This window comes from Hylobates moloch, unplaced genomic scaffold (assembly GCF_009828535.3).
Source record: "Hylobates moloch isolate HMO894 unplaced genomic scaffold, HMol_V3 SCAFFOLD_16, whole genome shotgun sequence".
Taxonomy (NCBI): Eukaryota; Metazoa; Chordata; class Mammalia; order Primates; family Hylobatidae; genus Hylobates; species Hylobates moloch.
In genome coordinates, this window is record NW_026652291.1 from 37,888,355 (window position 1) to 37,904,971 (window position 16,617).

A 16,617-nucleotide genomic window follows, 5' to 3' on the forward strand; every position below is an offset into this window, starting at 1 on the left:
GTGGAGGAGCAACATCCATTGTTCTCTTGCTTAAGGGGAGTGAACGGAACCATTTACCCACTCAGAAAAATTTCTGAACTACAAATTTTTGGTAGGTAGATCGAAAACTGAGTTATACTCCAAAACCTTGGCTGGTGAAACTGGCAAGCGATTGTGACAGAGCGAAAGTACACATGGTTGCACTGGAACTGGACTTGGTAAACGTTGCTTCAGTTAGAAGTTTTTAAGCTACAAAAAGAATAATGTTTTGTCACATTATTTCTTCTTTTTTTTTTTTTGAGATGGAGTTTTGCTCTTGTCGCCCAAGCTGGAGTGCAATGGCACAATCTTGGCTCACCGCAACCTCTGCCTCCTGGTTTCAAGCGATTCTCCTGCCTCAGCCTCTGGAGTAGCTGGGATTACAGGCATGCGCCACCATGCCTGGCTAATTTTGTATTTTTAGTAGAGACGGGGTTTCTCCATGTTGGTCAGGCTGGTCACAAACTCCCGACCTCAGGTGATCTGCCCACCTCGGCCTCCCAAAGTGTTGGGATTATAGGCGTGAGCCACCACTCCTGGCCTATTTCTTCTTTTGTTAATACACTCAAAGCCCTTTTGGCACAAAGAAGCAGATAGGGAGTAAAAAAAAGCCTTGTATTAGTTCTAATATTGATGCCATGTATTCATAATTATAATTCCTACAAAGCTCTTTTGTGGATAGATACTATACTCCCACTTTTCTGATAGGATAACTGAGAAACAGGTTTAGCAAGAATGAAAAAGTCCAAGGAAGAATCACATTTTAATATCCATTTATGTGGCCTCTCAGAACAGTATCGATTTTTAAATTGATCTGAATAGCCTTTGTGGCTTCTCCAGCAGGCCAAGAAAGACAGCTAGGGAAAATGATGTGAGCAGAGCAGGGCGAGATGTGAATCTCAAGTCATCAGCCACTCCCTCAGCCTCCTCTACTGGAAGGAAAGGGAACCCATGGCTAACCTGCCTCCAGAATGGGGTGGCCCAGGCAGGCTGGGTGACCATGGCAATAGCACACCAGACCCAGAGGTGTAACAGCAAAGGCACAGTCTCGACTGTCCTCTCCCTTCATCCAGCTCTCTCTCCCTTAGGTGAGGGATTATCTAAGAGCCTTGATGTTTCTGCTTTTTAAAAAAAATTCTTTTTAGCACAGATTATTCCCTGACTAGAACGACAGTTTTGTACGAGGGAGTCAGGTGCAAGTAGGCTGTGTCAAGGTAGGAAGAAGGGCATTCTTCCAAGCCTCCGCAGCCCACAGGCAGGTCTGATCCTAAGCAGAGATGGTCCCCCAGGGAAGCACCCAGTATTTGCTCACCCTGCAGGATAGCCAGCAGTGAGCAGCCTGCAGTCATCAGCCCATGTAATGTCCCAGGGCCAGCTGTGTAGAGAGGTAGGGGAGCAGGTGGGTGGCAGGGCCGGCCAGAGACTCAACTGACATGGCTCCTCCCAGTGCGGGTAGGAACTGGCCATGATTCTTGGCCCCAGCAGGAGCTCTCCTAAGAAACCCAAGGCATCTCTTCCTGTGATCTATAACTTGTCTTGGCTCTGCTAAGGAAAGCATCTCATGAATTGCTGGACCTGTCTTACTGGTTTAGGGATGATTGCAGAAGACAGACACAATCCTGACATTGACTAACATGGTGTTTGTGGCCTTAAGATTTCCTGCCAAGAGGTCCAGTGTTGGGCTCAGGTCCCAGCCCTTTTCTTTACTTAAGTCTCCCACCCCATGGTCCCTAGTCCAGATCTATGTCTCTCCCCTCTTCCCTCCCACATGCCCAGCTGTTCCTCCCATGTCTATGCCTTTCCCCTTTCTTGACTCATCACACTATGCACCCCTAACATTTCCATGTGAGGGCATTCTGGTTACATGAGGATCAGAGACAGACTTGAAGACAAGAAGGTGTCAATATTATGAAAGTTCAGTTTACCCAGACTCCAGAGGCTGTAGAAGGTATGGTGTTTATAATGTGGTTAAGGCTTTCCAGTCTCTCTGTTGGCCCCTGAGGAATAGGGTAGACAGGCACTCTAAAACATTTATTATGAAATACTTTAGGCAAACAGAAACATGTAGAGAAAATATATATATATATCCTTTGAGACAGGATTTTGCTGTGTCACCCAGGCTGGAGTGTAGTGTGATCACAGCTCACTGCAGCCTCAAAGTCCTTGGCTTAAACAATCCTCCCACCTTGGCCTCTAAGTCACTGGGACTACAGGCATGAACCACCATGCCTGATGAGAATAATTTTTTAAAAACATGTATCTGCTGGCTGGGCGTGGTGGCTCACGCCTGTAATCCCAGCACTTTGGGAGGCCGAGGCGGGCAGATCACCTGAGGATGGGAGTTCAAGACCAGCCTGACCAAAATGGAGAAACCCCATCTCTACTAAAAATACAAAATTAGCCGGGCATGGTGGCACACGCCTGTAATCCCAGCTACTCAGGAGGCTAAGGCAGGAGAATCGCTTGAACCCGGGATGGGGAGGTTGCAATGGGCCATTGCACTCCAGCCTGGGCAACAAGAGAGAAACTTTGTCTCAAAAACAAAAACAAAACAAAACAAAAAACACATGTATCTGCCTGTCACTTGTCACTTTGTCTAAAAAAAATCCCAAAAAACCATATATCCACCATTCAGCTTTGTTAACCCTTAATTTTTGTCACATCTGCTTCTGATGTTTGTCTTCAAGAAATGGACCATGACAGATACAGTTGAAGCCCTGCGTAATTCTCTCCAATTTTACCCCCTTCCCCCTGGCATTGACCCTACACTTGGTTGTTTTTATATTTTTACCTCATTTGTATATGGTAAAAATACCTGGGGTTACATTTTCTTATGGCAATAAGTGGCTTCAGCACGTCCCCTCATGTTCTCCCAGAATCCACCTGGCTCTCTTCACTTATCTAGCTTACCTGTAAGCATCTGACTTTGCAACCCCCAGGTTAGCCATTAAATGGTTCTAACTGTTGTAATCTAAGACAGTGTTTTCAACTTTTTTTTTTTTTTTTAGCAACACAGCTTTTGTTCAATTGAAATCATGTGCTTATTCCCAAATATATAAAATCCATGAGCATGGATCTGGGATGAGAAACAACAATTAGTACTGTCTTTGAAGGTTTTTAGAAGTACATAAACTGTATGATACTGTATATATCCTTCAGATGTTTTTTATTCAATGCTGATTTTTGAGATTTACTGATCTTACAAATGTAGTTCTACTTGATTCATTTTTAATTGCAATGTAGTATTCCACTGTACAAATACACTGAATATGTTTATCCACCACTCTGTTGATGGACATTTAGAGTGTTTCCAAATTTTCATACATCAGTGCTGCAATATGTATGTCACCTTATGACCGATATATTTGGATTTATTTCTGCCACTTCATTTGTCCTTTCTGTTTACTCCTTTTTTTGATACACTATTTTCTTGTCCCTATCTGTATTTAATAGACTTTCCTTTTTTCATTTCCTCTCTCTACTGATTTGAGGTATGCATACTCTGTTTCTATTTGTTATCCCTCCTATTAGTCTAGACTTAAAGACTGCTGGTTTTTCCCTATTATCTATCCTCTCTTTCTTTCTCATATAAATAGAACCCCCAACTTTTAGCTGAGCGCATAGTTATTCAGAATAAAGACTACATTTCTGTTTGTAGAAATGTGCAAACCTTCTTTGTAGCTGGGTATAACCATGTGAATAAGATCTGGCCAGTGGGATATCAGCAGAAGAAAGGTATGAAACCTCTGAGTCACTAACTTAAAGGGAAGGGGTTGGAATGTGACTTATCAGGTGACCCATCTTCAAATATTCAGAGACCATCACCCTAAAGCTTGATTGCTTATGTCTGGAAGGTTACATGAGAAAGAAAGAAATATCAGCCTGGTTTAAGCCATTGTTATTTGGGGTTCTTTCTTACAGCAGCCAAACAATGATCTAAGCAAACTGTGATTTTTAAAAACTTACCCTGGTTAGACTCATTCTGTTTCCTGAATCTGAGGTTTCACATCTTTCATCAAGTTTGGAAACTTTTCAGCCACTATCTTTTCATGGAATCTCATTTGATGGATATAGGACCTTGTCATTCTAACATCCAGGTCTCAGCTGCTGTATCTTTATTTCTGTAGGCAGCATTCTGGATGATTTCCTTAGGTCTGTCTTCCTGTCCATTAAGTCTATCTTCCATGGTGCCTAATCTGACGTTTAATCTATCCATTAATACATTTTAATTTCAATGAAAACACTTTTGCTTCTAAAAGTTCTATTTAGTTTTCAAGTCTACCTGATCTTTTTAGGTAGTGTCTTGTTCTTGTCTTATGCTTTCAATTTCTTTGTTACGTCTTCAAAACTTTTGAACTCATTTATTTCATAGTCTCTTGCCAACAGTTCCATTATTAGAAGTTGTTGGGGATCTAGTCTAATTGTTTTTTGTGTATGTGGATACTCACTCATTGTAGATTATTTCCTCAAGTGTTTAGTCATTTTTGATTATATATTCCTCTTCATTAAGGCTTTTTTTCTGTGTGGATCCTGTGTGATCTGAATTGAGGTCTTGTGTCTCCAGAGAGGTTTTGTTTCTGTCCCTACCAGGCTCCCCAGGGGTATCACTGGCCCAGAACTTGGGTTTCCCAAACCACACAGGTAGTATAAATCCTAACATTAAACCAGCATTATCATCAGGTTCTCAGGGGAGACTCTATTCTTGTTTTTCTACCTAGAGCCTTAACTAAGTCTGAGAAGCTATTGTCATCTCCTGTGCCAGTGAATGATTTTCCTTTCCTTGTCTACCCTGTTATTTAGGGTAAGCCCTTTAATATTCCTGACCATTTTTTATTTTTAAATTTTGTTCATACTGACACTAATCAAAAGAAATAATAGTCCTGACTTTATGCGGAAGTCTGTTTCAGCTCCAACCTCCAGCTGGCCAGTCCTCATTTCTAGCCCCACCGATATTAAAACTCTTTTTTTTTTTTTTTTTTTTTTGAGACGGAGTCTCGCTCTGTCGCCCAGGCTGGAGTGCAGTGGCGCAATCTCGGCTCACTGCAAGCTCCGCCTCCCGGGTTCACGCCATTCTCCTGCCTCAGCCTCTCCGAGTAGCTGGGACTACAGGCGCCCGCCACCACGCCCGGCTAATTTTTTGTATTTTTAGTAGAGACAGGGTTTCATCGTGGTCTCGATCTCCTGACCTCGTGATCCGCCCGCCTCAGCCTCCCAAAGTGCTGGGATTACAAGCGTGAGCCACCGCGCCCGGCCGATATTTAAAAAACTCTAACTTCAAACCTTACGTTACTCTAGGGAGGCCAGCCACATACCACCTGCCCCTCAATCAGCTGTCAGAGTCGAGTACCACTGTGGCTTTACCCTCTTCATTTTGTTACCTGAGGACTTTTCTTACTTTTTTCTGTGCTCAGCTCTGCATTTACATGAATATTTTAAATATTTAACCCAGTATTTCCAGGTGATTCATAGTGGGGTTTTTTTTGTTTGTTATTTTGTTGTCCATGTTACTAGAAACAGAAGTCTCTTCCCTCTGAGTTATATCTCAGACTGCCTGGCTGAGTCAATCCCTACTTATCCTTTCCTTCCTTCTTGTCCCTCCCCCAATACCATAGCTTAAGGCAGGATTCTCAAACTTCATAGTGTACAGAATGATTTTCTGGGAGCTTGTTAAACATGCAGATTATTAGCAACCCCCCAGGAGACTTCAATTGAGAGGACTGGGGTGGGACCCAAGAATATGCATGCTTAACAAGCACTCTAGGTGGTTCTGGCCAAACGGTTCTGACCACACTTTGAGAATCACTGTCTGAGGTCTGCTGCCCTTTCCTGATGTATATTCATTCCTTTCTCTTGGCAGTACCTGGCAGGAGCCCTGCGCATCTCTGTTTTGCAAAGTCTGAGTTAGGAGACAACAATGCCAACAGACCCAAGGTTCAAGAGTTCTAGTCCAGACTAGTCCAGGACCACTCCCCTTAGCCATGGTGATGCCACTGATTTGTCCTGCTGGACTCCAGCTATCAATAAAACAGGTCATCCACTTGGGCTTTACTAATTGAGACTTTGACATTATTTGGAGAGGGGTGAGTTGAATATTCCCTTTGTACTTATGAAAGAATTGTTTGCTAAGCAGATGGATACTATAAACAAAACTATACATATAATGATGGGTTCACTTAATTTTAAGTGCAGGTCTTCACTCTGTAGATGGGTTATGCTCCAGAATGCCTCTGAAAGTTAGCAGTTTAGAATGTATCTTCCAGCCGAGCGCAGTGGCTCATGTCTGTAATCCCAGCACTTCAAGAGGCCGAGGTGATCACCTGAGGTGAGGATCACCTGAGGTTGGGAGTTCGAGACCAGCCTGACCAACATGGAGAAACCACGTCTCTACTAATAATACAAAATTAGCCCGGCGTGGTGGCGCATGCCTGTAGTCCCAGCTATTCGGGAGGCTGAGGCAGGGGAATCACTTGAACCCAGGAGGCGGAGATTGTGGCAAGCTGAGATGGTGCCATTGCACTCCAGCCTGGGCAACAAGAGCGAAACTCCATCTCAATAAATGAATAAATAAAATAAAATAAAATAAAATAAAATAGAATGTTATCTTCCCACAGAAACATTAGGAAAGGTGGTCAGTTTCCCAGACCAGCCCACCCAAACCTGTAAATAAAATAATTATTCCCATTTAAGACCTCTTCTATGTCAGGACCTTTACATATGTGATCTAATTCTCAAAATAACTCTTAGAAGTAGACATTTGTGTTTTTTTGCCTTAGCGGTGAAGGGATTTGCCCAGGGTCATCTAGCCAGTAAGTGGCAGAGCCAAGTTAGGTCTGGCTCCAAAGCCTGTGTCCTTCTTACCAGGAAAGCAGAACACCTCCTGTAGCTCATTTGTTTAACAAAGGGTGAGAGGAGGGGTAGAGATTTCTGTTTTCTCCCGAAACACTGTCTTTCCCCACACTGAGAAAGAAATGTTAAGGGAGTAATAGAACCTCTCCGCTGCAGCCACAGGTGACTCCGGAAGTGATGGGGGACCGAGAAGATCGGCAGCATGTCTTTGGTGTGCCTTAATGAGCGAGCAAAGACTCAAGCAAGATAACAGCTTAGTAAACTGCTCGGACTTTGGTCTTAAACTACCTTGGGTTTCATTTTGCATATGGGGAAAAGCATCTTACTGAAAGTTGACTTTCCGCAACTCTCCCTCTCTCACACGGCCCTCCCTGCCATAAACCTCTGCGTGTGGAGAGGCAGCTCCCTGCTCTGCGGGACTCACCTTGTCAGCCAGCAGCTCCCTTATCTTGCTGGCCTGTAGGCGGAACCGGAAAAGCTGGGTTTCCAGGGTCAGGCAGCGTTTCTGCCAGTCTACACTGGCCGGCGCGTCCACCTTGAGTTCTGCCATGATGGAATCGACTTCTGGATTATTCCGGGGAGCCCTAAGAACCAGCATGCAGAAAAAGGAAAAGATAAATAAGCATGTGAGGAAGAGTTCTGTGGGGGAAAGAACGGGAGGGGACCAAAGGACAGAGAAAACAGGGCTGGGGAAGAGAATCGGTCACTGATCCCCAGGGTCCCTCCCTGCCTTCCTCAGCTCAGTGTGTCCCGCTCCATTGTAAGTTAGCTTAGCGCCTCAGGAAACCGCGAAACCTGAGAAACCTTAAGGAGAACCTAGTCTCATCTGGACAGAAGTGAAAAGTAGGGCTCATTTGTTTTTCAATTATCCACACAACAAACTTATCCGTTAAACAGCTACTTATATGCCTGACCCTGTACTCTGCAATGGAGATGCAAACAGAACTAAGAGAAACTCCTTGTCTTTGTGTTTTTCAAGGAACTCTTAGGAAAATCTAATTACAATGTAGTCATAGTTGCCAAATGACATGCAGATAAATGGGAATGGGAGCTGGGAAAAGTGGGAGGGATGTGTTTAGGGAAGGCTTAAAGTGGGTAACAGATGCATCCAAGGTCACATAGCTAATTAGAGGCAGAACCCCGGTTCCCAGTTTATTTCTTATTCTATTTCACCTATATAAGATGTTAGATGAGAAAAAAATGGAAATAAAATATAATGCTTTGAATGTCCTTGACAATCTTCTATTTAGATGGGATTGTGTCCATTATTATCATCGAATCATCCATCCCACTTTGGAACAGATTCTCACCATTTCCTTCAGGTTCTAAGATGCAAACCAGAAAACTGCTAGATATTTTGCTGCAACCTCTGGAGAAAGCTACAAGTCTTTGGGAAAAAAATTTGTACAAATTCAGAACAAATCAAGTAGACACCTATAGTATGTCCAGCCAGGGGAATTCACTCAGATGCCTCCTGGACATATTTAGAGAAAAAACACTGGATGGAGGATGAGAAAAGGAAGAAGAAGGATGCATGAGTGTGCATGAGAGAGGGATGCAGGCAGAGTGAGCCTGGGAGACACATCCATCATCAGGATTTTTCAACTCCCCCTTCTAGGGCATTATGATGAATGATGCTTGCCAAAAAGTATAAATTTGGTCCGTCCCAAACCATGACACATGGTCACCCTAGTAGTCAACAATTTTAAGGAATAATTATTAATTTTTTAGGGTGATAATTTTTTTTTTTTTTTGAGGGAGAGTCTCACTCTGCCAGCCATGCTGGAGTGCAATGGTGCAATCTTGGCTCACTACAACCTCTGCCTCCTGGCTTCAAGCGATTCTCATGCCTCAGCCTCCTGAGTAGCTGGATTATAGGCATGCACCACCAAGCCTGGCTAATTTTTTGTATTTTTAGTAGAGATGGGGATTCACTGTGTTGGCCAGGCTGGTCTTGAACTCCTGGCCTCAAGTGATCCACCTGCCTCAACCTCTCAAAGTGCTGGGATTACAGGTGTCAGCCACTGCACCTGGCCGATAATCTTTTTAAATGTCATCTGTTAGAAATTTTTATGATATACAGGTTAAATAATATCTGGGATTTGTTTTAAAATACTTCATGGTAAGAGGTAAGTAGAGGAGGAGATATACGAAATAGGATTAGTAAAATGTAGATAATTTTTGAAGCTGGTTGAGGGGTATATGGGAGTTCTTTATATGATCTCTCTACTTGAATATATGCCTGGAATTTTCCATAATAAAAATTTGTTGCTTTTCAAAATCCCCTTTTCCTTCCTCAGGAGTCACATGGCCTCAGAAAACCCAGCTACCTCCTGTACTGTTGCCAGATACTACCACAGTGCAAAGTTAGCCTCTGTTTGATGGGCTAATCACCAATAGTGCTTCTCCCCTCGCATGTGACTTTTATTCGTATTTTTCTCCCATCATACACTACAAGTAGCTATTGCTTATTGAGTCTTTATTGTGTGCCAGGCATGTGTTGCCTCTTTAATCCTTACAACAACCTGTGAAACAATAGGTAAGCACTGTTGTCCACACACACATGAGGACACTGAGGAACAGAGAAGCTAAGTAATTTACAGATAATTGTACAGCTAGTTAATGGTGGAGGTGGGATTCTGGTTCCAAATTCCTTGTTCATTGCCACTCTGTGCTCTTTACCCATCCAAAAAATAAAAATAAAAAGAATTCCAATTTCACAAAGAGTGTGGTAGACTTGAAAATGGCAGAAATCGTTTCTAGGATCTTTCAGAAGCCTTAGCACAAGGATGAACCTATATCCCAGATTTCCCAAGACATCTTGGGCTCAAAATTCTGATACCATAATCTCCCCAAGCACTGGCACTTACCATGTATCCTGACTTTTCATCTAAAAAATAAGACCTGCAGAGAAAGGCCCAACAATTAAACCACTGATGGACCGAGTAAGCTCGGTTCTTGGCTCCTCAGAACACATGACTTCAGCGCTGATCTCCCAGCCCTGTCATCTAAACAATCCCTATATTGTGACCTCCCAGCAATCCCCATCTCAAAAGACTAGGACCAACTGGAACGGGCAGGAAGACAAAAGACAAAAACAAAACATGACCTTCTCTGAGCTAAGATCACAGCTGAAAAGACAAAACAGAACCTTGTAAGGCTCTCAGAGAAGGCCGGGAGGCTTCATGTTTGATTTTTCCTTGTCCTTTACTGGGATTTTGCTTTTCCTTGTATAAATAGGAAAAGTGACAGATCTGAGACTACCACCTGGGAGTATCGCAACTCAGTTCAGGGCTAAGAAATAACAGTAAAAGCATAAAAGCAAGGGGCAAGGGAAATGTAATCCTTTTGTATAGTTGAAAGAGTTCGATTAATATTGATTCCCTCTTACTGATTGTCAAAGCTGCTGCTTAGATTCTATTGGGAGAGTGAAAACGCAAATTATCAAAATCTCCAAGTACTTTGGAAATATGTCACTGGTGTCTGCCTAGCCCTGATATCTGAGATTATACCTAGTTTAGGGAATGCTTTCCCCAGTCAAGCATCTCCATAACATCATGGTTCTGAACTCATCAAGTGGTCTGTTTAATCCTCTCCCTGCCTTGTGGATGGAGAGGATTAACCACCCTCTCCCTGGCAAGTTGCTGAGGAGGTTGGGACTCGTGCTTGGCTTGCCTCGGCATGTGAGGAGAGCGGAGAGGTTTTGAAATAGATCAGGAGCAGGGTGCCTGCTGCCAAACCCAAGGCCCAGAGGCTCTTCTGACAGAAGCAGGTGGTCAGAGCAACAGCTATAAAATAAGGGAGGTTAAAGGAAGATACCAGTAAGCTGAGCCTTACCTGCTAAGTCACCTTGCACTTATACCTCCCATAAAAATGCACAAGGATGAGCAGAAATGAATACTTTACATTTGCAGTAGAGTTTGTAACTTGTCAAAGCATTGTGACGCATGTGTTATTTCTCTCTTTATCCCCGAGATGGAGGACAAGCACAATTAGTCACAATGAACAGATGAGAAAACTCATCACATCTGTGACTTGCTTGGAGCCTTGCATAGAGCTAAGGAGTAGCAGAACTGGGCCAAGAATCCTGATCTCCCAGTGTCTACAATTGTCCTCTTCCCATGATGATGCTTCAGTAGTGGTAGCAGATATCTCATACTAACAGGCTAGTCTAACACAAATACATTAATGGCAAAAATAAATGGGGAAATGAGAGAGGGGAAGTGAGCTGGAAACAAAACTCAGCTCAATTTTTTTTTCTATTTTTATTCTGGAATGCTCTATCACACATTAGAAATAGGGAGAATAGCACAATAAATCCCTATGTCCCCAATACCCTGCTAAAATTATGATCAGCTCTTGGCCAGTCTTATGAAACTCATAGTTTTCTTGATTCTGCTGGCACCCAGCCTGCTAAACTGCTTGGCAGGTGAATCAAACAACTGCCATAGTCTTGATACCTGTTTCGGTATCAAGATCCCCTGAATCCTCCAACACCCGGGACTGAAATGCCACAGCAGTCAGTGGGGATATGCCTCAGAGGCAGGGGCTGGGAGTAGGATGGGTGGGAAGGTGGCACAGGAAGTCATTAGGTGACTCCAGACTGAGAGTCTGTATCAGAGAAAACACAAATTTGACCTGGGATCTCTCTGGCAAGTTTGAGGATTTTGACCAGAAACTGACAAAATGCTAAGATTACTTTTTTTCTTTTTCTTTTGAGACAGGGTCTCACTCTGTTGCCCAGGCTGGAGTGAGTGGCACAATCATGGTTCACTGAAGCCACAACTTTCCCAAGCTCAGGTGACCCTCCCACCTCAGCCTCCCAAGTAGCTGGGACTACAGGAATGCACCACCGTGCTTGGCTAATTTTTGTATTTTTTGTAAAGACAGGGTTTCATCATGGTGCCCAGGCTGGTCTCAAACTCCTGGGCTCAAGTGATCCACCTGCCTCATTCTTCTAAAGTGTGTTGAGCCACTGTGCCCAGCCTAAGATTAAGTTTTTATTTTATTATTATTATTATTATTATTATTATTGAGATGGAGTCTTGCTCTGTCACCCAGGCTGGAGTACAATTGTGCAATCTCAGCTCACTGCAACCTCCGCCTCTCGGGTTCAATTTTCCTGCCTCAGCCTCCCGAGTAGCTGGGATTACAGGCAGATGCCACCACACTGGCTAATTTTTGTATTTTTAGTAGAGACAGGGTTTCACCATGTTGGCCAGTCTGGTCAAACTCCTGACCTCAGGTGATCCACCTGCCTTGGCCTCCCAAAGTGCTGGGATTACAGGCGTGAGCCACCACTCCCAACCCCAAGATTAAGTTTAATTCAAACAACTTTTAAGTGATTCCTGTGTGCAAGATTGGGGATATAAAGATGAATAAAGATTTTTTTTTTTTTTTTTTTTTTGAGACGGAGTCTCGCTCTGTCACCCAGGCTGGAGTGCAGTGGCGCAGTCTCGGCTCACTGCAAGCTCCGCCTCCCGGGTTCACGCCATTCTCCTGCCTCAGCCTCTCCAAGTAGCTGGGACTACAGGCGCCCGCCACCACGCCCGGCTAATTTTTTGTATTTTTAGTAGAGACGGGGTTTCACCGTGGTCTCGATCTCCTGACCTCGTGATCCGCCCGCCTCGGCCTCCCAAAGTGCTGGGATTACAAGCGTGAGCCACCGCGCCCGGCTGAATAAAGATATTGTGGCTTTCGAGGCTCAAGGCTACAGCCTGAATATCCTGGTAGCTCCCTGCAAAGGTAGCTAATCAATACAGGACCCTAAAAGAAAGAGGTCAGAGGTCACCACAGGCCTCAAAATAGCTCATTGCCTCTATCTTGTGGAGGATGCAGGAGGCATTGGAAGGCAACGGGGCTTCTGTTACATGCACAATTTCCACTGGGCTCTCTCATGTTACCTCAGTATGGTTCATTCCCTGAGTGTGAGTATCTGTATGACTTCCACTTGCTAGTGAGGGGCGACCACCATCTTCTAAAAGTGCTCTGTCAGACTAGGCTGACTACCTGTCAATTGTGGGAGAGAAACAGCTTTGTGTCCCCTTTCTGGGGATGAGGCTGGGAGAAGGGTGTGAGTGGACACAGGGACAACTTCCTCTGATCTCAGCATTGTCATCTGATCAAGCTAACAACATCCATTTAGCCACTGCTGGGTGCCTACATGACATTCCACACAATGTCCGGGGAGACAGAAAAGGTGAGCATGTCCTAGGCCGCAGGAACCTCAATACCAAAAGAAGGGGTCAGGACAACCAGGTACAACATTCCTTGAGAACAAAAACAACAAAGAGAAACAGCTTAGTACCTAAGATCCCATGCTCTGGCACTGACAGGACTGGGTTTGAATACAAGCTCAGGCAGTAATAATCCTGTGGCCTTAAGCCATTTGCTTAACTTCTTTGAGACTCAGTTCCATTTTGAAATTGAGGGCAGTAATATTTGAAAATCAGGACAATAATATTTGGTTGAACCATAAGAAACCATCAACATTTAACCATTTTCCAACCTTCAAAATGGCCATTTCATATATCACATCATGCAGGGCTTTTTGAGAATTAAAGGAGATATTACAAAAGCCTGGCGCACACTAAGTACTCAATAAATGACTGTTATTGTTGTTATCGGCAAACAAAAGGCAAACCAATAGCATCTAGAACCTAAGAGGAGATGTGGCCCAAAGATGTGCTCACTAGGCCAGGCACGGTTGCTCACGCCTGTAATCCCAGCACTTTGGGAGGCGGAGGCAGGCGGCTCACCTGAGGTCAGGAGTTCGACCAGACTGGCCAATATGGTGAAACCCTGTCTCTACTAAAAATACAAAAATTAGCCAGGTGTGGTGGCGCATGCCTGTAATCCCAGCCACTTGGGAGGCTAAGGCAGGTGAACTGCTTGAACCCTGGAGGTGGAGGTTGTAGTGAGCTGAGATTGTACCACTGCACTCCAGCCTGGGCGACAGAGACTCCAGCTCAAAAAAAAAAAAAAAAAAAAAGATGTGCTCACTACCAGATCTAACTCTGGAGATCTGGAGAGGAGGTCCTGTGATTTTTTAAGTTATTTTAGAACATTGCACAAAAGGGTATATAGTGCAAAGTAAGGCTGCTTCCCATGCCTGTACTTCAGCCATAGTTCTCCCCAGCGGCAACCACTGTTACAGGTTTCTGTGTGTTCTCACAGAGATATTCAGAGCATCTACAAGCATTCATACGTATGTAGCATTCACACACCCACCCAAAAATGGTGGCCCACCATACACACTGTACTCAACAATATAACTTAGAGGTATTCCTACATCAAAATATATATCCGCCACATTTTCTCTCCACGCTTTGTAACAGCTTTAATGTATCCTATCGTGTGGCTTTTACATGATCTTATTGAAGGGTCCCTTATTGATGGACATCTAGATCGTTTCCAACCTTTTGCTAAACAATGCTGCAATGAATATTCAATGATGTACACCATTTCATATACATCAGAGTATATCTGAAGGATAAAGTCCCAGAAAATGGAATTTAGGGGTAAATGAGGTACACTTTAAATTGCCAGACATTTCTTTGGATTTTTTTTTTTTTCTATCAGGAATGGGAGGAACATGCTGTCCCCTACAGCTGGTGACTTCTGAAGAGGGCGGAAGAGGCTCCACATTTTTTCAGCTTAGTTGATAGTTTCAATGAGTTTGGGGCCACAGGCTGCATCCCACAATTGCCCAACTCTGAGCAGGCCCCCTCAGCAGTCTGTGGGAAGGTAGTAGAAGTGGACTGAACCATACCTTAGGAATTTAGGAGGCTTGGGTTTCAGTTATGGCTCTTCCACTTTTTAGCTATGTGACCACGGGCATATCACAACAATTTTTTTTTAAGAGACAGGATCATCAGCCTCCCAAGTAGCTGGGACTACAGGCCCACACCACCACACCCAGCTAATTTTTAAATTTTTATTTATTTGTAGATACAGGGTCTCCCTATGTTGCCCAGGCTGCTCTTGAACTCCTGGCACCAAGCTCTCCTCCTGCCTTGGCTTCCCAAAGTGCTGGGATTACAGGCATGAGCCACTGCAACTGGCCTAAATCCCAACTTTTCAGAGTCCCAGTTTCCTCCTTTGGAAAAATGGGGCCAATAATATGCAGAAACACTAATACCGATGTTCTATAAAGCGTTAAGTGATGGTGCTAGCCCTATACACAGTGTCTGTCACATAGAAGACAGTCCAAAAAGTTTGATGAAGGAACTGATAATTCTCCCAGTGAATTTTTTAAATGGTCTTTCAAGTGTTTTACCTGAACCAAGGCTCTGTCTTGGAAGAGTTTTATGAGGTGGATTCATAGTAAAAGCTATGGAGGAGATATCCTGGCAAGCAGAAATCCCACAAGGAGAGGAGATTCCTTCCAGATGAGGGTTTTCACCGCCTCTGCCACCCCCACTAAGGCCCCTGGTTCCTGGCGACCGAGTCCTCGCTAAGACTCCTAGGACACAATGCTCTGTGTCATTCGGCACCCAACCTGTTTTCTTTTCTGCTTGAATGACCTGCTCCTAGGAGTCGAGCCTGAGCCATAGGGTCCCTAAAAGAACACTCAGAAATCACAGAAGAAATAACCTAAGGTGAAGTGGGGAGGGGTGCGGGAAGGGGTGAAAGGGAGCGAGCACCGATAGCAAGGTGGCAGCCTGCACGTCCGCTCCGAGGGCCCTTCCCGGGAGCGACTGGACCTGGCCGATCCCCAACTCCAGATCCTCCCGGGGGAGGCTCCTCCTGGTCTCGCGGCGCGAGTCCCGAGGGGCGCCCGGCTCGCCAAGCCGGACCCGCGCTCCAGCGCTCCCCGCCGCTGGGAGCTCGCTTCCAGGTAGGGAGGCACCTGCTCGGGATCGTCCTCCAGGCCGGAGGGGCAGTCCCCCGCGCGCAGCCTGACGCCCTCCCCCGCGGCGCAGCCCCAGCCCAACACAGCGACGGGAGAGCGGGTCGCTCACCTCCAGCGAGCTCGCTGCCGTCCCCGCCGCGCACTGGGCACACCGGCGCCCTCGGGCCGCCGCCGCCGCCGACCTTGCGTCGCTCTCGCCGGAGTCTCGGGCTGCCGCCGGCCCTCCGCTCCCCAGCAGCAGGGGTCGCTGGCTGCGGGGCGGGGCGAGGCTAGAGCGGGAGGGGTGCCCGCGGGCTCGCTGCACAAAGCCCGGCCGTGCCTTGCGGCGCCCCATTCAACGCTCCGCCGGGCGCCCTCCTCCCCTCGACTCCCCGCCCGCTCCTTAAAGGCAGAGCGCCGGGCTCAGCTCTCCAGGCAGCTCGCGGAGAGGCACAGGAAATGACCTCAGCAGGCTCCAGCCTCCCACTTCTCCGCACCGCTGGGCTCGTCCCTGGGGCGGCGGGGAGGGTGGCGGGGTGTACCGGGCGCCGGCCCCGAGCTCTCTGAGGAGGCCCCACCAGCTGCCGCAAGGGGCGTCCAGAGCGCCCCGAGGATCTGCTTGGCCCCAAATAGCGGGGGACCCTCGCGGGCTGCGGGACAAGACCAGACCCTCTCCGCCAAAGGTTCCAGCATTTGCCTGGCCACCTGTGGGAACTGTAACGTCTGGATATTTGGAACAGAAGTCCATATTTCAGTCTGGCAGACCAAATGTTATGAGTTCCAATTTGCAGGAGAAAGAAAAAGAAAAAATAAGTTACGACAGCCCAGAGAGTAACTTACTTGCTTATTTTCTGGTCTCGCTATGTTGCCCAGGCTGGACTCGAACTCTGGAGCTCAAGTGATCGTCCCGCCTAGGCCTC

At 45.7% G+C, this 16,617-nt stretch overlaps 1 protein-coding gene across 5 annotated transcripts in view; it reads right to left on the reverse strand.

The window, feature by feature from the left end:
* PLEKHH1 (pleckstrin homology, MyTH4 and FERM domain containing H1) overlaps positions 1–16,175 on the reverse strand; it is a 56,796-nt gene extending 40,621 nt beyond the window's left edge. For 2 of the 5 annotated variants that reach the window (XM_032135046.2, XM_032135042.2), the window contains exons 1-2: positions 15,828–16,156; positions 7,289–7,448 (exon numbers count right to left, since the gene is read on the reverse strand). In XM_032135046.2, coding sequence (XP_031990937.1) covers positions 7,289–7,414 — 126 coding nt within the window. In that variant the 5' untranslated portion in view covers positions 7,415–7,448; positions 15,828–16,156. Of the gene's footprint in view, positions 1–7,288; positions 7,449–15,827 lie in introns of all 5 variants that reach the window. The other 3 variants (XM_032135045.2, XM_032135043.2, XR_009210194.1) reach the window with 2 other exon arrangements.
* Between the last annotated feature and the right edge of the window lie 442 nt (positions 16,176–16,617).